The sequence below is a fragment of the Caretta caretta genome, chromosome 6 (genome assembly GCF_965140235.1).
Source record: "Caretta caretta isolate rCarCar2 chromosome 6, rCarCar1.hap1, whole genome shotgun sequence".
Taxonomy (NCBI): domain Eukaryota; kingdom Metazoa; phylum Chordata; order Testudines; family Cheloniidae; genus Caretta; species Caretta caretta.
In genome coordinates this window covers 23762579-23784643 of record NC_134211.1, presented here as the reverse complement: position 1 = coordinate 23784643, position 22065 = coordinate 23762579, and the positions used below count along the sequence as shown (strand labels likewise).

General features: G+C 50.5%; 1 protein-coding gene across 2 annotated transcripts in view; it reads left to right on the top strand.

Annotated features, from left to right (window-relative positions):
* The window catches only part of DUSP8 (dual specificity phosphatase 8), an 83596-nt gene extending 64286 nt beyond the window's left edge, over nucleotides 1–19310 (top strand). For both annotated transcript variants that reach the window (XM_048854556.2, XM_048854557.2), the window contains 4 exons: nucleotides 4964–5130; nucleotides 8460–8619; nucleotides 9232–9355; nucleotides 10005–19310. In XM_048854556.2, the coding sequence (XP_048710513.1) occupies nucleotides 4964–5130; nucleotides 8460–8619; nucleotides 9232–9355; nucleotides 10005–11133 (1580 nt within the window). In that variant the 3' untranslated portion in view covers nucleotides 11134–19310. The remainder of the gene's footprint in view (nucleotides 1–4963; nucleotides 5131–8459; nucleotides 8620–9231; nucleotides 9356–10004) is intronic.
* Nucleotides 19311–22065: the final 2755 nt, after the last annotated feature.

Here is a 22065-nt window from a genome sequence, read left to right as displayed (position 1 = left end):
GGAGGGGGATGAGAGTCTGGGATGTGGGGTAGGGGAAGAGGAGAAGGGCTGGAAGTAAGAAATAGCTTCTTTCCTTTCAGTGTACAGTAGGCAAGAACTCCATGCTGCACTCCTGGGCGAGCACGACTCCTGCCACCAGCAGCAAACTGTTTAGAGCATTGAGAAAAGCCTCTTACAGGGACGCTTGGATAGTTTTACAAAGGAAGGGAGGCAGCAGGGTCTAGTAGTGAAAGCACAGGACTGGGAGGCAGGAGACCAGGGTTCTGTTCCCAGACTTGCTGTGTGACCTTGAGCAAGTCACTTAGGCACTCTGTGCCTCTGTTTCCCCATCTGCTAAATGGGAACAATAACAATTCCTTATGTCCCAGGGGTGCTAAGTTCCTTACTGTCTGTAAAGTTCTTTGAGAGCCTCAGCTAGAAGGATTTTTCTTTCTTCAGAGAGACTGACTGATCCATGAAGCTTGGGGATAAGTGGGGAGTCCAACAGCGTCTTGATCCTGTGATGCACTCACCTCCTGTAATTTTCTCTCCTCCGCTTCAGTGGGAGTAGCAGGTATCAGCACTTCTCCTAGCCTCAGGCCCCACATCCACACACATCCTTCTGTTCGCTTGGGCTCCACCCTCGCATGATGTAGGTAACTCTAGAAGCCAAGAAAACATTGAATTTAATAGGGAATGTTTTCTAAAGCCCTCAGGAATGCTGGAGTCCAGGCCAAGGATAAGGTTCTGTGCATTGCAAGGGACCAGCTCCTTATCCAAAAGCCTCAACCAGTGCTCCTGCTTGAGGGAGCATCTATAGGAAACCTGAGATCTCTTTCCACCCACTCCACCCCAAATACAGATTGTCACCCCCACTCTTAGTTCCATGCGTGCCAGGAGAATCCCACTGCCAGCCCCAGGGAGGTGTTAGCATTACAAATAAAAGACTAGAACTGCTCCCTCTTGTTCTGAATTAATGCTAAAACATGGAGTATTGTGTAGGTAAGGGAAAGCCCAAGTATTGCTTGGAATGCTGCCAGGGACAGTTCCTGCCTTTGGGGTGATTTTAAGAAGCCGCTTTGCTTTCCAAAAATTAAAGCATGCTGTAGCTGCATGTTCTAGGGCTCGGTTTTGTATCCCTGAAAGTTTGGAGGCCTGCTGTCCTCAGCTCAAGGCTGTCTCCGCAGTTCCCTTTGAAACCCTGGGATTGGTCAATGGCTGTGAGCAGTGATGTTTGGGACGGGAAATAAGGACAGCCCTGTAGCGCCACCAGAATGCTGTGGGACGAGGTTTATGAAGGGACAGAGCAGAAAATGGTAAACGCTTTGCTCAGATAGGTCCCTGTCAAGCAAAGCACAGAAGTGAAGCACGAGAGTAGTTTAATTGACTTCAAAGGGATGACTCACGTTGCTTAAAGTTAAGCATGTGCTTAGCTGCTTTGTTGTGGGCCATACAGGGAGCATGTCTCCTCCCTAGGGGTGGTTGGGACGTACAAACTTGGGGCAAGGGTGACTCTGTGCCTTTCAGTGAATCTCCCCGTGCATACTTCCCAGCCCCCTGTGCCACTTGCCTGTGCTTTCCCCAGCAGAGCCAGCAAAGGATCTGCAGGCAGGCAAGTGCTGGCGGGGGCAAGAGGAGGGGGAGCATTGCTAGGAGAGTCACAGCAAGTGCCAGCCTGCTTTAGCTATGATGTCACCTCTAACACGCCTGGCTCCTAAAGAGAGTTTCGAGCTGTATGGGCCAATAATGAACACGAGCAAAGTAAAGGGGCGGGGAGGCAGGCATTCATTCCTAGCCTGTACTCCAGGGAAATGGCGCACACCTTGCTCCAGATAAAAAACACCCTTTTTTGTGCTACTAAGACTTCCTAAGCCTTTTGAGTGGACACAGGACTAGGGGCCCGAGCTTGGCTATGGTACGGCCATGCATTCATTGCAAGACTATACCTCCCCACACATACACCCTCCAAATGAAAATACAGGAGGTTGGTTGTTTTCCTTCCCTTGGCTCCGATACACTGATAGAAGGAAAGGTGTCTCTGGGAGGGAGCAACAGGTAGCCCTTCTGCCTGGCTGCCCAGAGGGCTGCATGTGTCCACTGAACCTCTACTGCAGCCTCCAGATGTGGGCTATTTGCACTCAAATCGTCATGTGCACACCCCATTCCGCCTCGTGATTTATGCTTCCTGGTGAGATTGATGTGGCTAGGGAGGGAGCAGGAGTAACCAGAGCTTGTGTGCACCTGTGCCAAGCGTCTTTCTTTCACTCTGATTTAATATCCCAATTGAGGGGGGTGATGTCATGTTGGAGGGAACCAGGGATGAGGAAGTGTTGGAAGGTGCTTTAACTCTTCGTATCCCACATCTCCAAAGTCTTGGGAGCTGTCCTTGTGATAACTGCCAGCAACACAGGAAAGCTTAAGTGGCCAGAGGAGACATATTGCAGGTTGGAGATCAATTTCTCTTCCAATATGGTGGCTTCTTTGGGCAAGTACAACTGGGCTGGCTGCTGTGTGGCTATGTTGGAAAAAGGCATTGTTCTTCAAAGGACTCAAAGTGAGCACCAACAGCAAGGAGGTTGGTGTCCGTCCAAAGCAGCTTGGGGGTCCCATGGCATGGAAGATGAGGCATCTCCCTTGTTTGGAGGACTGAGGACCTCTTCCCCATCTGAGCAGAGACAGGGCCCAGGACTCAGGCATTCAGTCTGTGAGGCGTAGCTGCTGCTGCTGCTATCAAACATTGTCTGCATGAGGGTTAAGCATTGCAGAGACCATTGTGTCAACCCCTCCCCCACTTTACCCCAGAGCACTGGAGATTTGGTTTCAGCACTAGTCAGGGCTCATCAGAATCCCACATTGGGATCCAGTAAGGTAAGAATGGGGACTCTTGGAGGGGTTTGTTGGGAAGTTGGCAGGACCCTGCTGAGTATGACCTGGGGGAGGGGTTGGTGGAAGGTCGTTAAGTGAACTTCAGTAGAAGTTTTAGTACAGTTATGGAGATGGACTGAGTTCAAGGGCAGGGATTCTTATTTTAACTGAACCCATCTCTATAGAAACAGAACCAGTCCCTATCGAAACAATGGCTGGGAGTTTCAATGGGACCTAATGGATTTAGACATCCAGATCTCTATGAAAATCAGTGGGAGTCAGGAACTTTGTTCAGCCTCTGTGAAACTCCCAGTCTGTATTTATCTATAGTCCCAACTATCAAAATCACAGAGTGGGGACTTACACCACTGGGGACCCTTCGTATTGTACACCAGCACTCGGCTTGGTAACCTAGACAGATGTAGTTCTCGCTAAGGGTTGCTAGGCCTAACTCTGTGTGTGGAGAAAGGAGTCGGTGGGTGTTAGGAAACTCCCTCAAGAATGCAGGTCTCTTGCATATATAACAAAGTTAAAGCAATGCAAGGAGGGACCGTGTTGTGTGCTCCTCTCGGTAAATCCTGCATTTGGCTAGGCTACGGCCTAGCAGAGGTGTGGCAACAGGAAACCTGAGTTCCCATTCCTGGCTCTGCCACTGGTCTTGGGCAAGTCGCTTCACCTCTCTGAGCCTCAGTGTTCCCATCTGCAAAATGAACTAATGCTGTTACCTAATCGCATGGGGAGGTGAGGATTTGTACAGGTTCATATGGCGCTTGGAGGTCCCTGGCCGGAAAGTGCAACAAGATTCCCTCCCTGTTTCACCCTTCCTGCCGTGTGAGCCTGGCGAGAATTTTCAGCCTCTGAAGAGCTGCTCTGTATTCGGACTAGAGTTCTCAGAATTCTAGCTTCACTTGTCATCCTCTACCTGCTTCTGCTGCCCCACAGCTGTTCCTCTGAATCTGGTGGTTGGGGCCATCTGAGCAAAACTGACACACGCAGGGCTGCAGCCGGGGCTGGCGCAGTGAATCGGACACTACTTGCTATCACGTTTAGCAACATCTGACCGTGAAAAACTGCTCAGGAATCTGTTTTAAAAAAAAGTCAGATTCCACCCTCTCGGTCCAAATACTTTCTGCATCCCAGCCGCCCACCTCCCGCCTCCTCCTCTGTGTGCGGACTCATTTTTCTAATTAGCACTGTACACAGGGCTGCATAATCAGGGAGCCATTCATTTAGGAAAGAGACAGGAGCTGTGTGTTTGGGGGAAGGGGGGTAAATGCCACTTAAAACACTGCGTGACTCTGACGCTGATCCTGTTCCAGTACAAAGGCCTGCAGCTATTTGTGCTATGATCCCGTCAAAACCCACAAGCCAAGCAGGGTCCGACTGATTAGATTGAAGACCTCCAAAGAACACATAAGTACCGCAGAGAGCAGTTGCCATGTTCCCTCGCTGACCCTCTTCCCTTGAGCCACTGCCCAGTACAGTGCTAGCAAACCATTGTGCTGCTGGGGTTGCTGTCATTTGGATCAGATCTAAAATCCTGGCGCTGACCACTTGTAGCCACTAAAAATCCCATGGAACTATTTATACGAGGAAGAGGGTTAGCCCAGGGGTCCTGGCCAAATTCTAACATAGGTCATTTAGTTCTGCGTTCCCCCACAGCCCCCTGCAGTTTCAGTATATTTTCTTTATCTGTAAGTTGACACTGATGCCCATCGCTAAGCTACTTGGTTGCCTACAATCAGTTAAATACCAGCAGACTATTACGCACCCATCCATCTTCCTAACAACATGGGGGTGATCAATGTATTAGGTAAATATATGAAGAACAGTTTACCCCACTGTGACTACATGGGGAGATGGTACTAACTCTATTTGGAAATAGTGGGGCAACACACATAATACATCAGGTCTCTTACAGATCTCAATACAGGTCTCTTATGGGGCTGACTTGGTTATAATTGACTGTTGGTATTTTCTTCCAGTTTTATGCTAGCACCAAGAAGCAATAACCATGATCAGGACCCTGTTCTGCCAGGTGCTTTACAGACACACAATGAGAGACCTTCTCTGTCCTGGAGAGTTGTACATAGTCTAAATCTCCTCCTTCTGTCTGCAGGGGGCTTTGCCACCTTCTCATCTTGCTTCCCAGGACTCTGCGAAGGGAAACCAGCTGCCATCTTGCCAATGAGCATCTCCCAGCCATGCTTGCCAGTGGCCAATGTTGGCCCCACCCGCATCCTGCCTCATCTCTACCTGGGCTCCCAGAAAGATGTCCTAAACAAGGTATGGCCTTCCTGGTGGGGTGCCCCATGCCTGCCCCATGCTGCTGTTGTCCCTAATCAATTAGAACAGGCCTATCCAGTCGGGGTGGCACGTGGGGGAAGCTAGCTGTATGTTTCCCATTTGAGGACAATGCTCGTGTAACTTTCAGTGGCTTGTCCTGCCCAATTTCGCCAAATAAGGAGCTACGGACATGGCCCATACATACAAAGGCCTGAGGGGGGGGGGGGGGGCTGTGGAGAGCATCCGCAGGAGGAGCCTGGCAGAGTTCTTGGCTGGAAGGGGTGTTGTCCTGCCGTGGTTTGATTCAGTCCTGAAGGGATGTGTGAGGAAGGACTGTCCTTCCCTCCGCAACCTGAGGGGAGCTGCCTGATTCCCCTGACTGCCATGCTCGGCCGTGGCAAAGGGTGAGGGAGCATGGCCAAGAAAATGCACATAGAAAAGTTTTAAGTTCTTTGGGCTTGGTGAGTGGCAATGGCATCCAAACCAGGAAGGGGCAGGGGAGCTGGAAGGGCAGAGAGGAGCAATGGGGAAAGAGGCAGAAGGGGCACAATGGAGCTGGGAAGGGGGAAAGAAGAAGAGCTGCCAGGGTGCCTCGCCCCAAGGAGCCCCTGCGAGATTCACACAGAGGGAGCCAGCTTCTCCCCACTAATCCCCCCTGCCAGCTGGGCTCCCAACACTGACTTCAGCTGTTCCATGCCCAGCTTGGCAGCCAGAGGGAGAGGGGTTAGGCAGGGATGTTTAATCATGGCGGGGGAAGTGGGGAGGGGACCAGCAGCCACAGTCCAAGGCAAAGAGCTCTTTAAAGAGGCCTGGAAATAGACAAAGATCTGCTTCGGGAAGGGAAGGGCAGAGAGAAAAGAGGGGTACTGTCCTTTTAAAGGTGCCAGAGTGCTTGGGAAGTGATGTCACCTCAGGGAAGGAATTTTGTTTTAAGAGAAGAAAAAAATAAATGAGAGAAGAAAGAAACAGAAATTGTAGTTAAAATTCCGCTGAGCGCCTACCGTGGGCAGGAGGGAGCCAGTCAGACATTCTCGCCTGGGGAGAGGGCCAGGGGAGAAGCATCTGAGAGGAGCAGGGGGTGGTCCAGAAAGAGGAGAGAGAAATTTTTAGATACAGGGAGTAGAAGGAAATAAAAGAGAAAAATGCCAAGAATGTGAGCTCAGGAGCTGGGCTGGCTCCTAGGAGCTGAGGTTAGGCTTCTAGGGAGCCTGCTGAGGAAGAGACTCTTATGTAAGCTTAGTTAGGACAGGAACCACAGGGTGAATTAAATGGAATTCAGGGAGGAAATCTCGGCCTTGTCCCCTGAGAGCCCTACATCAGGCGTCAGACTGACTGGGCTTCAACCCTGCCCCCCACCCCATCTCAGCACGACCTTTTGCTCACCCCTTCATTCTGAGAGGTGTTTGCTTCCCTCTCTGCGCCCTGGTGATCATTATTGAGGACAAGAGACTCTCCCTCCTCGTATCCTAGGGCATTAGAGAGCAGGGCTGGCAGAGAACAACCCTCTGTGATGGGATAGCACGGTCCCTTGTGAGCACGCAAATCTAGGGTGACCATATTTCCCAAAGGGAAAACGGGACGCCCCCAGCTACTTGTCCAAGGCTCCCGACACCCCCCCCCCCCCCGCAATGCTGTTGCCGGTCGCTGGAAACCCCCCACCCGCATGCCAGGCTGTTGCTCGGTTGCTGGAACCCAGCCGGGGGCCCCACATGCTGGAATGCTGCTCCCCTCCTCCCCCCAGCGCTGCCTCCCCCCTCTCTGCTCGCCCCCTCTGCACCACACCCCAGACAAAAGTGGCCATTTGTCCTGTTTGTTCTTGCCAGCTGATCAAGTCAGCAAGAGCAGTCATGACACATGCCTCCTTTTGGAAAAAAACTGTTGGGATGGCCGGGACAGGGCTTAAAAGAGGGACTGTCCCTGCCAAAATAGGATGTATGGTCACCCTACGCAGCTCTGCACCTCACTGCTGCCATGCTACAGGGATCAGCCTGTGGCAGGGGAGGTTTCTTTTATCTCTCCATTTCCCTAATCACTGTCTGTTTTATGGCACCTTTATTTCTTTCTCAACTCCTTCCTTCCATTCATTTCTGTGTTCCTCCGCCTCTCCCCGAAATAGCACAGAACAGGCATTCACAGGACTAGAACTATCAGATCTTTGGTATGGATCGTCTCCCTGGTTTTGGACATAATCTGGCTTGGATTTCCGCTCTCAGGGGGAACAACAGGTCATATTCACCACTACACTCTGGCTGTTTTATGCTGCTCTGGCAATGCATACTGGTGAATCTAGCCTTGTCTCTGGGAAGGATGAGAGGTCACGTACGTGTGCCCAATGAGCAGAACATGGCAAGAAATGATCCATGAACACTCACTTGACATTTTGAACTAGCCTCTGACTTTTTCATTCACTTTCCGTAAACATGCAGGCGAGTCAGGTTACTGACAGAAACGCTGGGAAGAAATGGTGACTAGTAATGACTATGGCAGAACACTCATGGAAAGCTACTTCTCAATTGGCTCATCCAAAGAGTTCACTCCAGAGCCATGATTACATTCGTCCCAAAAGGAAATCACATGACCTAAATATGTCCCAAACAAAACAGCTAACGTTGTGAATTGCCAATCTCCTATGCTGGAAATGATACCAGCAGTAAACAGTTTACAAGTCTCTTATCGACTGAAACTGGTTCCGGTAAATCACGCAGTGGAGAGTTTCAAACAGTGAACAAATCTGTGGGAAATTATGACTTGTTGCCAGGTGATTTGGGAACAGAAAAGAGGGCTACATTCATTGAATACTAGCTCTGCTAGTAAGATGTTCTCTTCCCCTGAACCTGGCCCCTCTAAGCTTTTTTCTACAGTAGATGTATCCCTAAGACTACTCTGTTTTTCCTCCTTAAAATTTCCCACCATTGTTCTAGCTCTGGGGTTCTCAGTCTTTTCCCCTCCCTGCCATCTAGCCAGGACCCATTTCTCTTTACCAGTATGGGAAGGGCAAGGTGGTCAGCACCCCCAACACCTGATCAGGACCCCAAATGTGAGAACCTCATGCTGCAGCACAGTGCGGGAGCAATGGTGGAAGAACTAGTGCAGAGAGACTGCAGGCAGCTTAACCATGCTCAGAGCAGGTCCATATGACACTGGCTTATGCTTCATTGGCTCATCTGTGCTGGTGCTCCCCAGGTTGCTACTTCGAATCACACTGGAGCAACTGTGAGGGAACTGCAAGGCGACAACACTGGAGTGCATGAGGCCTATGAGAGTGTAGATGGGAAGGTCCCACTTTGTACTGACTGAGCCCACATCACTTGTGTCTTCTCTGTCACCAGGACCTGATGACTCAGAATGGAATAAGCTACGTCCTCAATGCCAGCAACTCCTGCCCCAAGCCAGACTTCATCTGTGACAGTCACTTCATGCGCATTCCTGTCAATGACAACTACTGTGAGAAGCTGCTTCCCTGGCTGGACAAGTCCATTGAGTTCATCGGTGAGGCATCTCCCTGGCTCTCTGGGCCTTTCTTTACTTCTTCCCGCTCCAGTCTTGATTTTTGTTGTGGTGGCCCCAGACATTGAGAGCTGGACTCCTCACTCCTTGCCTATCCCAGCCAACAAAACCCAGGCTTTTCTTCCCCCAGCTCCTCTCTTAGTCCAGAGAGACCTTGTCCCTTCACCCACAGTGAAACATGCACATTCAGCCACTAGAAGAAGCATGTCCTCCCTGAGAAAACCTGGCACCTCGACCAGCACCAAAGTCATTTGAAAGTGTGACCCTCTCTGTGCAAACGATCGTACTTTCCACTCCTGTAAGACAGCCTTTTATTTGAGGGTCTCAGTGAGAAACAAGGGCTAGTGTCCTTATGTCCATGTTATGCATGGGGTAATGGGGACACAGAGAGGTGCAGAGACTAGCCCAGGGTCAAGTAACGAGTCACTGACAAAGACAGGGGGTGAACCCAGGAGTCCTGCCTCCCAATCCTCTGTGCTGGCCACTAGACATACGGCATCACAAAGATGTTCCACAGGGACAGAGGATGAAATGACTCTGTCCAAACTCTAGGGGCACCCCTCTGAAAGCTGTTCTTTCTGTATCGTGCTGCAGACAAGGCCAAGGTATCCAGCGGCCAAGTGATGGTGCACTGCTTGGCAGGGATCTCCCGCTCAGCCACCATTGCCATCGCCTACATCATGAAGACCATGGGCATGTCTTCAGACGACGCCTACAGGTAGGTGCAACTGGATGAGGGGAATGAGGAAGTACGTGAATGTACCCCTGCTCTAGTAAAGGGAAGCAGGCAGGCGCAGGCGGAGAGAAGCTGTCGGAAAGGGTTTCAAAGCATTGTTTTGAATGAATCTCCTGAGTTCTAGTGAGTAACACGTTGCTAGGCTGACACTGGGCCCTGGGTGGGGTATATGCTGTGTGCCCTACCACAGAGCAGTGCCCGTGCACGCCCCTCATTGTTGCCCCAGTCAAAGGAAATGAAGGGCTCAGCTTCAAGAACCAAAACCCTTGACTAGGTTGAAATCTGGTGTAGGCTGGCCTAGTAGCTGGTTGGTGCTGCCCTATATTCATGGGAGGCAGAGGGCTGTCCTTCAGGAGCAGTTTTGAAATATCACAATGGACAGCATGCCATGGGGGGGGGGGGGCGCCCATGGGAAAGTAGAATGAGGCGATAAATTTCCTAGAGCCTAAGCAGTCCTAGCTTTCTCTGCAGATTGCCCTGAGGCACTGTGGATCGCCCGTCACGTGTTTCTTTCTGAGCTTTTGGTAGAATGCACTAGCTTCTCCCGCTGAGGAGGCCGGCAGAGCTAAGGTAGCCTAGGTGGTGGGCCAAAGACCAAGTCATGACCCCATCTGTTTGTCTACCCTTGCAGATTTGTCAAAGACCGGCGCCCATCCATATCGCCCAACTTCAACTTCCTGGGCCAGCTCCTGGAGTACGAGAGGAGCCTGAAGCTCCTCAAGGCCTTGAAGGCCCAAGGTGATAGGAGTGAGGGGGATGCCCAGCCAGACCCAGCTGAAGTGCCTGAGAGCAACAGGCACCTGAAGCTTTCTACCTCAGAAAAGTCCGAGGACATATCGAAAAGCACAAGCTTGGCACCCTCCCGCAGTGAGCCCGAGAGGCCAGCAGGAGCTCCCAAAATTGTCTCACCCACAGCACTACAGCAAGGACTCAACGGCCTGCACTTGTCCTCGGAGCGCATCCAAGACACCAACCGGCTAAAGCGCTCCTTCTCCCTGGACATCAAATCAGCCTACTCCCCCAGCCTGAGGCAGGACACCCCAGGCCCCGCTGACACCGGGGAAGCCCCCAAGCTCTGCAAGCTGGACAGCCCTTCTGGACCTAATGGCTTGTGCCAGTTCTCACCCGTGCCGGACAGTCCCGACTGGCCCAGCGGGCCGGACTTCCTACTGGAAGCCAAGGTCAGGCAGAGGCGGAAACACAGGCATCAGGCGGGCTCCCCTGCCCACGGAATGAGCCTCAATTTCAGCGGGGTGTGTGCCGTGCACAAAAGCACCAGCGTGGAGGACAATCTCAAGCAGACGCTGCGGCTGAGCCTCCCTGGCGTGGGACAGCAGCCCACACAGCCAGCTGCGACACCAAACTCTGCTGGCGGAGGGGGGGTCGGCGCCTGGGGCGTGCATTTGGAATCACCCAGCACCCCGTCGTCAGAGAATCCCTGGTACTTTGGCACAGACTCGGCGGTGGGCGGCGGAGGGAGCGGGGCCTTGTTTGCCAGCGCTGCCTCGTACTCCTCGTTCAGCTGCAGCACCCTGCAGGGCAGCTGCGAGATCAGGTTGAGGGACAAGCAGAGGGCGGAGCAGAGGGACGGGCGACACAGCTGGCACGAGGATGCCGCCACGGAGAAGCAGTTCAAGAGGAGGAGCTGCCAGATGGAGTTCGAGGAGACCATGTCAGAGGGCAGGTCCCGGGAAGACCTGGGCAAAATAGGCAAACAGTCTAGCTTTTCGGGCAGCATGGAGATCATTGAGGTGTCCTGACATTCGTCCTGGGGCACTGGAGAGTGAGGGGTGGATATTTAACTGGGAAGAGGCAAGGTGCGGGTGGGGTGGGGACAGTATTTATACCTGTGTGTGTATTCCCAGGTGCACACACGCCAAAACGAAACAAAGATGAATGAATCCAAAGTCAGGAAACATGACCGTGCATGCTTAGTGCCCCTCCCCTTTGGTCTCTCTCTCCCCTCCTCACCCTCCACCCTGGCTGCATTCCCTTTTGGGAGGAAGGAGCCGATTAACCTTTTCACCCCTGGATTCTCTGCCCCTTGGGCAGAAAGCGACTCACTGGGGTGATGGAAGAGCTGATCTTTGACTGAAGTGGGGCAGACATCTGAGCACCCCAGCTGTGTCATTCTTAGCTTAAAATTCTGCGGGGGGGTGGTGGTTATATTTTCTCCGCAGATGTGCAATCAAAAAGTAGGGGTGCCTTCATTTAGAAGAGAGCATTATCCTGACCAATGGGAAATGGCAGAGGCTTTGCTCACCCCAGCTCTCTGTCCCTTGTATCGGGGTCAGGGACGGAAGGTAGGTGGCTCCCTCTCAAGGGTGGGGTGGGGATATTTGCATTAGCTCCTCCCCCTAAGCCTTTTTCTCATCCTGGTGCACTAAGCATGTTCTGCCTGTGTTTTTTCTGGCTAAGTATCTTAATAATGCTGCACTACCGCAGCCCTATACATATATAAATATATATTATATATAATATAAAAAAACCACACAAAGAAAAAGGTAAATGGTTTTACTGCAATTTTTATTGAGACGTAAATAATATTTCAATGGTTTTGTTTTAATTTATTGAAGCTGTTCATTCTGGCAATGATTTGCAGACATTGAGGGGCGGTACTTTCAGCTCTGTTTTTACTGTCTATGGTATTTAAATCTGAAACACGAGTTTCTAAGCAATATCCGCAGCCTGTGACTCCTTCTGTAGCGCATGTCGGCGACACAGACTCCCCATTCCCTGCGCACAAAGCAAAAACGGGGCAGGAAAAATCTTTCATGCACTTTTTAAAAATGAAAAAACAAAACAAAACAAACATCTTCTTTCAACACAAACTGAGCAGGAAATTCTCTCCTGAAAGCTGCTGCTTTACCTCTTGGTTCCTATTTGATTCTCTCTTGTCTCCATCAAAGCCATAGCATCTTTTCCTCTCCCAGTTGTGGGACAGAAGGGCTGGCATTGGTCTATGGGAAAACCAGGAGGGGAAGGGTGAGACGATGAAAAAAACGGAGGATGGGTTCTGGGATGTGGGGAATGAGGGAGGAGAGGAGGCTTTTAATTAAAGGGTCAGCAACCCATACTGGGTTGTATTGGAGAATTTGGAGGTTACTGGGTCCTTTTGGAGAAAAAATTACTCCCTAAATAATGCTCGAAGGGTTCTGTGCGGGGTGAACTCCCATCAGGAACTGCCTTGCCCACTAGCTCAGGGGGCTTCTGGGGAGGAGGTGGGGTCCAGGAGAAATAGGGAACACTTCTCACCCTTGTGCATGGGTGAGATTGTGATGAAAAGCCCTCAAGGCCCTGCTTTCACTCTCCCAATGTTACTCCACATGGCTGTCCAGAGGGGCTGCACCCTGGAGGAAAATACAAACCTCATCCTTAGGAACAAATAGAGTTATTTATTATAGTACTAGAATGAACCCCAGGGGATCCTGAGGACAGCGACAGGTTTCCCACTGCGAGACAGTTAGACAGTTACCTCTGAGTGCTTGGCATACAATATTGCTCAGTACTCCAGCACCAGTTCTCTGTGTGTGTGTGTGTGTGTGTGTGTGTGTGTGTGTGTAAGAGAGCATGATAATGAGGCTCCTGTGGGTGTGCAAGTGACATGGGGCAGAGGGAAAACAGTCCAAAGACACAGGAGAAGCCAATCAGGAAGGAAAAGAATGAGAGGAAACACCAGGAAATGCATTGGAAGGCTAAGAACCAAACCCAAGATTTGGGATGTTAGTGTGAGGACATGCCCCTCCCTCCTTACCCCACCCCAGTCTCCTATCTCCAACCCCCACTCCCTCCCTCCCTCTGCAGCAGCATCCTCCCACACTCAGGTGTGTTGCTAAGAAGATTGGTTTCACTGTTTTTCTTTTCCTGGGATTTTGCTTCGGAGAGTTTCTGTTAATTGACCTTTTCAGAGTGACTGAAGCGAATGATGGTTTGTTCTTACCCAGCAGAAGGTAGGATGCTAGCCTCCAAGGGAATCCCTGCCAAAAACCCGTCTCCCTCTGGGAGTTCGGGTGGGTAAAGGGTGAGGATTTCCTAGGGAAGGCCTCCTGCGTGGGATTCTTCCCTTGATTTATTTTTTTAGAGGTGGCGTAGGGACCAGGTGGGACTTTTAAGCTAACACAGGTGTTGAGGAAGGGCCAGGTCCTGCTGTTACTGAAGCCAAGGGTGCTAGAGGGAGCCCTCAAGCAGGCCAATGAGCACACAGTGCAGAAAGCTTCCATCACTTAGCAAGCGCAGTCAAGAGAAAAACGACAAAGGGGCACGAGTGGCTTCTGTTCTGATTCTCAGACACATTTGGCTGCTTCTCCCCTTTATGAAAGTCCCTGTTTCAAAGGGGAGCAAAGCCCTCACCCCAAAAACGGTGTTTCTCCCACACATGCTTAGACCTTGCTGCTGAGCTGCTGCTTGGTGTTATGGGCACAGATCTATCTCTGCTGCAAAGCACATTTCGCTCTCTGTAGCTGACTTTGCTTTCCTCCTTTTAGTATCATGCTGGTTTCCAAGCCAATACCTCAGGGGTTTTTGTTCATGTGTGTGTTGTGTGCAATTTTAGATCCCCCCCCCCCGCCCCCCAACCAGCTCTTTGGTTTTTTTCACCTTCCCTTCTTTTTCTTTTGTGTTTGTTTGTGTTTATTTTCAAATCAAACTACACAAGACAAAAATAATGATCTCAGGTTTAAAACTTAACCACAGACCGAAGCCGTGAGGAGCTGCAATAATAATTCTAATGTTTTGGTGGCATCAGATTGCCACTTTCCTTCTGATCATTGTCTGTCTCTGCTGATGTGCGCGTGTCCTAGGCGGAAGGGGGAGGGGAATCTCCAAGGAGGCTTATAACTGGCATTAAGCCTCTTGATTTTTTTTTTTAAAGGGGTTAAGTGAGAAGCATGGAAACCTCAAATAATCCCTTCTGGTACCCCAAAATGTTCTGGAGTTGGTAGTGGGGCAGGGGAAAGTTGGGTGATTAAATGCATTTGATTTTCCATGTTGAAGTACTAATAAAATACAAGTTTTGATGGTTGGATCCCTCTGCCTACCCCATTCCTCTTTTTCCTACAGCTGTTTTGAAAGGGGGGTAGATACTTATTTCAACTCTCTCTCCTAAAAAACACAGCATCCATATTTACAGTGAGCACCTCAAATCAGCATCAGTGTTGCCGACTACTATGTTTTAGGAGATAGGAGGAACCCTTCCCCTTTCTTTCTTGCACCCCCATCCAGCGTAGAGATAAGGTGTGTGGAGACCATGGCGAGGCGGCGATTCTAAGGGAACTGGTGTATTACGTAGCATCCCAGCTAGATCGGGGGGTTTACAACAAAGAAAAGCTTCCAAGGGGCTTCTTGAGCTTTTCCCACTCAGCTTTTAACCATTGGGACCCCCAGTAACCATTGGCTGCAATATGACCTGTCTCGTGTCTTAACCCTTTTTGGGCTGCCACTCCTCTCTCTCTCTCTCTCTCTCTCTGTGCTGCATTTTCAGTGAAATTTGAAAAATTCCAACCAGCCCTAGAAGCTGGTCACAAAAAAGAGAACAAATGTTTGTCTAAATTTTTTTCCCCCTTTTTAAATTTCAGCAGATAAATTCAGAGATTCTCAGCCAAGCCAGGTCAATTGGCTGATCAGTGGTTACACTGTGAAATATGCCAGCAGGACAGTGTTTCCATGTTCACATCTTACCTATGTTCCATGAGCCTAGTACAGGATCATGCACCACAAATGGAGAATCCCCATGTGTATCCTTGTTGCCATCAACCTGACCTGAAAGCAGGGCTGTCATGTACCAAAGTGTCTCCATTGAGAAACACAGCTTCTTAGATGATTTCAACAGTATCGATCAGCATTCCTAAAGGATACTTGCCTTATGATGGGGGAAGAGCCATCCAGCTGCTTAGTGGCAGTAAATGACTCACACTTGTTCTGCAAGTCGCACAGGCATCTGTTTATGTAGGGTCTGCCCTTGATCTTCCCAAGGTTGCTGCACCAGAACTGGAGTTAGTACAGAGACCTCTTCAGCGGTGAAGTTCATGATAGTTTCCCCTCCATGACATGTGACCCAGCTGTACTGCAGTGCAGAGGGAGGAGCTAACGAGGGTGCCTCCAGGCAACCCCTCACTCCTATTCACACATTATTGGTTGAAGCTTGGGAGAAGTATGAACCGCAGCAGTTGCAACAGCACCCCAAAGACACAATACAGAGGCTAGCAGAGATCCCGGGAGGGAACCAAAAGGCGTATTTCCTTTCCACCACAACTGGCATTCCATAGCTGCCAGCACCAGCTCAGCCCAGAGTTGCTGTCTCCCGTCTTTTAATCCGACAGCATTAGAGAGAATTAAGAGTTCCCTTTGCCTGTTGCAGTGGGTCTTACCACCACTGCTAGCATTGGTCCAGCCCTACCCATGAATAGCTACAGTAGAGTTCTAGAGTAGACAAGCACTGGCATTTTTACCACTGTGACCTCAAGACTTGGGTGGGCTCGGATGACAGTGGTACACAGAATTATGAGCTCCACGCTATTACCCCCCCAGCACTAATACCACTGTTAGAGCTGCAATTGTGGGAAATTTGGGGGTTAAAAATCTAGTGTAGACACATCCTAATGACAGACGTGACATGAGATATGGTGGAGCTCAACCCCTTAGTCCTGCATGAAGTCACGGCAGACTGTGCTCTAGGACACATCCAGGCCATCCTCCGCCTGACACTGCAATCTCAACCTTTATAACTACGAACAACAAGCAGACAGGGTCAGTGAAGAAGAACGACATGAGCAGCTGCCTGCTCAGAAATAGCAGCAGGGCTCTGAACAGCTGCCATCTTGTGGCGTTTTAGAGACATGGCTGTTGTGGTGCATGCAAAAATGGGGGTCTCTTGTTTTTTTATCTAGTCTCCCCCAAAGAACGCTAGACTGTCAGCAATGCCTTTTGGCAGCGCTGCGTCTGCACACCCTGCGGTGACCACCTACTCCGCTGTCCATTCTGCACGTAAGCCAAAGGTTTTAAGAGCCATGGAGCGTTTATAACCCATCTTATCAGTGTTGTGAATACGCGAGCATTTGCCTTGCCCTTTCTGATGGTTCTTGTGAGAGGGATTGGCAGCCCCCGCACTTGCATCATTTTAAACACTAGAAAAATTTCCTCTAAGGGAAGATTCCTCCACTAGCCTCGAGCAGTAGGACTGATCCAAAGCCATTGGACTCAATAAGAGTCTTCCCATTGTCTTCATTGGGCTTTGGATGAAGCCCTACATGGCTTAATAGATCTTTTCTGTCTCTTGTATCAAGGAACAGGTTAGTTACCTTGGAGGATTCTATCTGTTGCCTAATTGGTCCCCGTTCCTTACCGCATTTGTTTAATGAACTCTGTCAGCCAGAACCTCTGGTCCACAGAGTCATTGGCCTGATTTTGATCTCACTTGGGCCTGGTTTGCAGTGATGTATCACCCTTGCCTTTAGTGGAGTTACTTCTGATTTACAGCAGTGTAAGTGAGATCAGACTCTGTCCCATTGATTTAAGTTGAAGTAGAATTGGCCCTAAGGAGAGTAAATGAGGCCCCTCATTGGACTATCGAATGAATTTATAAAGCATCTGATTTGTGCCCTGCTGCTTAGATCATCCAATCATTTTCTGCATTAGCTGCATTGCTTGGAGTGCAGGTGCGAATTGATAGATTTTCAGCCTTCTTAAGGGCAGACTGTAAAGCTACCCAGATGACCCTCCTCTAGAGTGCCTCTTATCTCCCAGCTTCTAAAGGAGTGCAAGGCTGAGCCACACTCAGTCAGGCATAACTGGCCAACTCCTTGACCCCCCTGCAGCATCCCCATGTCTTTTGTAGCTTCAGGGGACTGGCAAGGGAGGGAGCCTGGGAGGAAAGGAGTTGGCAACACTGAAGCCCAAAGGTATTTTCCTAGCTTGTGCTGTGTTCCCAACCTCTTGTCTCTGTGTTTGTTTCTTTTTCTGGCCATGCATCCCTGTCATGTCTCTGTTTTAGGAAGCCTACACCCAAAAGAAACCCCCTTTGCCTTCCCTCTTAAACTACCAATAATAAACTATCAGTGTTGTAATTGCAATCTATGAATTATAGATTTAAGTATTTATTAATTATTATTATTATTACTATTGTGTAATTTTTTCTTCTTAATCTTTGTATGTTGCTCTTTGGTTCTCTGTTGTGAATAAGTGCAGACCCCACCCCCACCCCCAACTACCCCTCCATTCCCCACCTGCCTCAACCCTGTACCTGCCCCACCAGTCTGGGGCTGGCTGTGCTATACTGTGCCAGGCCTAGCTCATTAGCTGCCCTGGAGAAGGCACACACACTGGTAGGCCCATGTGAGTGGATTTGTAAGGGTGAAAACTCCAAAGGTTCTGAAACCAACAAAGCCCAGGGCAATGCCTGTCTCTCCCCAACACCCACACACGCATGCCTTGGAGTCTACTCAAGTTTGTAGGGAGCAGGAATGGAGAATTCAAAGGCACAAGCTTAAAACTAAAGGAAAATTGACCTGGTTTCCAGGAAACAGTCAATGCACACATGCCCTTAGGATCCCCCAGTCTGGTGGCTGAATCCAGGAAGTTCATCTTTACCAGGAATGGTTTAATGGCCTGGCACCACCAGCTATTTTGGCAGCATTCTCCCCACTTCCCAAAGCCATCGTACCTTACTTTAGGGAGCAATCCTGGGCTTTCTTGGGTTCAGTTTCCCAGCCACCCGATGATCTTCCTTTGTCCCAGGAGCAACACCTTCTAGGGAATGAGGATTTTCAGTTTTAGGGCAGCAGAGCTCCAGACTGCCCAGAAGGGGCTTGGTGGAAGACCAGCCCATGGGCAAAGAGAGATCTGATCAGACTGGTCTCTAATAATGATAGGGATGCAAGAAGAGAGGGGGAACAGCCCCATAAGTGCATGTATTGCTGGCAGAAATAACTATGGTTTTCCAGCATTAAGAATTCACAGGAAGCAGGGTTAAGATTTCTGAGTAACCTTGGTGGCCAGAACCTAGCACTTGCTTCCTGTACCCATAGTCTGGACTCGTCCTGAAGCCTACAAGTACCCAATCAACTGGGTGGGGAGGAGGGCTGGGAGAAAGTATCAGTGCAATAGGAAGGGAATCCTCTCTGTACCGCAGTATCAAATATTATCTCTTTAACTAGCCAGCTCAGTTAGAAGTCATTTTAAATCAAGGGGATTAATATTGCCCTTCCAAGAGCAGCCATGCAATGGCCTATCGTCTCAAACATGAGTGATTTATTCTAGATAGGAATCGTCTTTTCCTTGTGCTGTGTTGAATTTATTTTGTTACTCAAAATCCATTCTAGAGGAGCAGAGAAATCCAGTTCAGGCTTTATCCTCTTCTCAGAAGCCATATGTATAATCCATTCCAGCTCTTCTAGAAATCCAGTTTGGGCTCCATTTTTCCTCTCTCAAGTGCATTTCCAGGCAGAGATGGCTAGGGGGTTAAATGTGGCTGGGCAGGTGGAGGATCCTGCCCCACAGACAATGCTGTGCATTTGGGGCCTGATCATGTGAGGGGCTGAGCACTCTTAGCCTCCATTAATGTGCAATTCCGTACGGGAGAGCACCAGGCCTTTCATTAGCAAACACACAGTGCCCCTCAGCAGACAGATTGAGTCCAGAACGGACAGGGGCACCTGGAATGCATTGTAAGTGCTAGGTGGGGAGACAGTATCTTGCAACCAGCCCACTGTGTTCCATTCCCTTCTCAGTTAGTCACTGAAACCAAACGCATCTCCTGCCTGTTACACCAATGCTGAAGTCAGATGGTGCCTGGCAGGACCGAGAGACCAGCTCTGCCCTGCCCTGTCTTTATTTATTTATTACTGGAGGCTGTAAACAGCAGTGCTTTTTTACCCTCTTTCTTTTCCTTTCTTTTGTACTTTGGAACAATGTGTTGTAATAAATGCCCACAAAGATGTTTTAACAGCCGGTGTTGGCTTTGTTCTTTGATGGTGAGACCATCGTGTGGGGGTTGCCATGGGATCCTATCCTGAACAGTTGCTCTTGGGAGAGCAGGCTCAAATTGTGTCTGTTGCACATGGAAATGGGTTTGGGTGGGATCCATCGGCACAGGTAAGCCCTGCTGGAAGATCTGTCCACCTACGGTCCACTGGCTGAAAGCTCAAGCTAGAGAAATTCAAACTGGAAATCGGGGCGTGTTTTTAATAGTGAGGGTGATTAGCCATTGGAACAACTTACCAAGGAATGTGGTTTATTCTCCATCACCTGACATCTTTAAATGAAGACTGAATGTCTTCTGCTAGCTCCAGTGGTGAGCTGGAGCCTGTTCACACTGATTCGCTAGAACCGGTTGTTAAATTTAGAAGCCCTTTTAGAACCGGTTGTTCCACGAGGGACAGCCGGTTCTAAAAGGGCTTCTAAATTTAACCGGCCAAAAGTGGTGCCTTAGGCGCCAACTCCACGGGTGCTCCAGCCCTGGAGCACCCAAGGGGAAAATTTGGTGGGTGCAGAGCACCCACCAGCAGCTCCCCACCCCACCCCCGGCCCCAGCTCACCTCCGCTCCTCCTCCTCCCCTGAACACTCCATCACGCTCTGCTTTTCCGCGCCCCCAGGCTTCCCGCGAATCAGCTGTTCGCATGGGAAGCTGAGGCAGGCTGAGAAGCAGGCTGCAGCTTCCCGCTCAGGCCCAGGGAGGTGGAGCAGAGGTGAGCTGGGGCGGGGGCGGTGCGAGGAGGGCAGCCCATGCTGCAGCAGGTAAGCGGGGTGGGGGCATGCAGGGGAACCACTCCCCGCCCCAGCTCACCTCCGCCACCCTCGGCCTGAGTGTGAAGCTGCCGCCTGCTTCTCAGCCCTCCCGGGCTTCCCACCGAACAGCTGATTCGCGGGAAGCTGGGGGGGCGCGGAGAAGCAGAGCGGGGTGGCGCATTCAGGGGAGGAGGCGGAGCGGAGGTGAGGTGAGCTGGGGCTGGGCATGGGTCAGGGAGCTGCTGGTGGGTGCTCTGCACCCACCAAATTCTCCCCGTGGGTGCTCCAGCCCCTGTGGGCACTCCAGCCTAAGGCGCCACTTTTGATGTGATCAGTGGGGGAGCGGCCGCTCCCTCTGCTCCCCCCCAGCTACGCTCCTCTGCCCCTAGGAGCCAGAGGGACCTGCCAGATGCTTCCTGGGAGCTGCCCCAGGTAAGCACCTCCGGGACTCCCCACCTCGCCCCCCAGCAGGTGCCTCTGGCTCTTAGGGTGGGGTGGGCACCCACTACGGTGGCCCACGAGACCCTCCTGCCTGGTTCTGGGGGCAGTCAGGGGACAGGGGAGGGGGGTGGATGGGGCAGGGGTCCTGGGGGGACATCAAGGAACGTGGGGGGCTGGGGGGGTTGGATGGGGCAGGAGTCCCGGGGGGTGGGCAATGACCCCCTCGTGGGGCGAAGAGGGAACCCGTTAAGATTTTGGCAGCTCATCACTGGCTAGTCAGCCGCAAGTTAGACTTCGATGCAGCAATTACTGAGTGAGGGTCTATGGCCTATGCTATGCAGGAGGTCAAACTAGATGACCATAAAGGTCCCTGCTGGCTTTAAAATGCATGATCTGTTCATGCACATACTCTGTCAACACCCACCCACACCATGTGAAAAGCTGGCCAGTCTCTGCTTCAGACTGGACCCGCTGGGAGGTGTTCCTGGTCATGACTGAGGCAGAACACACTTCACTCCAAACAGCACAGGAACACAGGAGGTTTAGTTATATCTGTTTACATTTTTGCAATGCAACCCAACTATGCCCCATCCAAATTAGAGAGGGAGGAGTTGTTTATCCAACAATGACCTCTAACACTCCCAGCTTCCTCTTGATCTAGCAGTGCCTGATATTGTAACAGCCTGCTTTGGTCATTGTGAGCATAAATGAGTTAGTGTTTGCGAAGTAATTCAGTGATTGTTAAGTCTGATAGTTATTTCTTAGATACCCATGTAGATCCAACCAGGACTGACACAATACTGAGCCAACCTGGAACTTATCCCTTCCCTCGCTGAATACCTGTCCTCACTTCATTTCAAACCCCTGAGATGTGTAGGTCAGTGACCAGTTCTGAAGAACTTTATTAAACCGAAACAAAATCCCTCCAGTGTCAGCCTGGGGAGAGAGCATGAGCAGACACTGTATCAATCAGACTCCAGCAAACTAAAGCACTAATTGACTTTAACACGCTTAGGCCTGGTCTACACTGCGGGGTTAGGTCAAATTTAGCCACGTTAGGTAGATTTAAAAATGACTGCGTCCACACAACCAACCTCGTTCCATTGACCTAAAGCGCTCTTAAAATTGACTTCTGTCCTCCTCCCCAAAGAGGGGAGTAGCGCTAAAATCGACCTTGCTGGTCGACGGTATTGGCCTCCGGGAGCTATCCCAGAGTGCTCCATTGTGACCACTCTAGACAGCACTTTGAACTCCGATGCACTAGTCAGGTGCACAGGAAAAGCCCTGGGAACTTTTGAATTTCATTTCCTGTTTGGTCAGCGTGGCGAACTCAGCAGCACCAGCAGCACAGGTGGCCATGCAGTCCCCCCAGAATTGTAGAGCGTAGAATGTTTCTACGCTCCCCCTATCATCTGAGGTTTTTGCAGATTAGAAGGTGAAAAAAAAGCATTTGCGATGACATGTTTTCCAAGCTCATGCAGTCCTCCCACACTGATAGGGCACAGCTTAATGCATGGAGGCATTCAGTGGC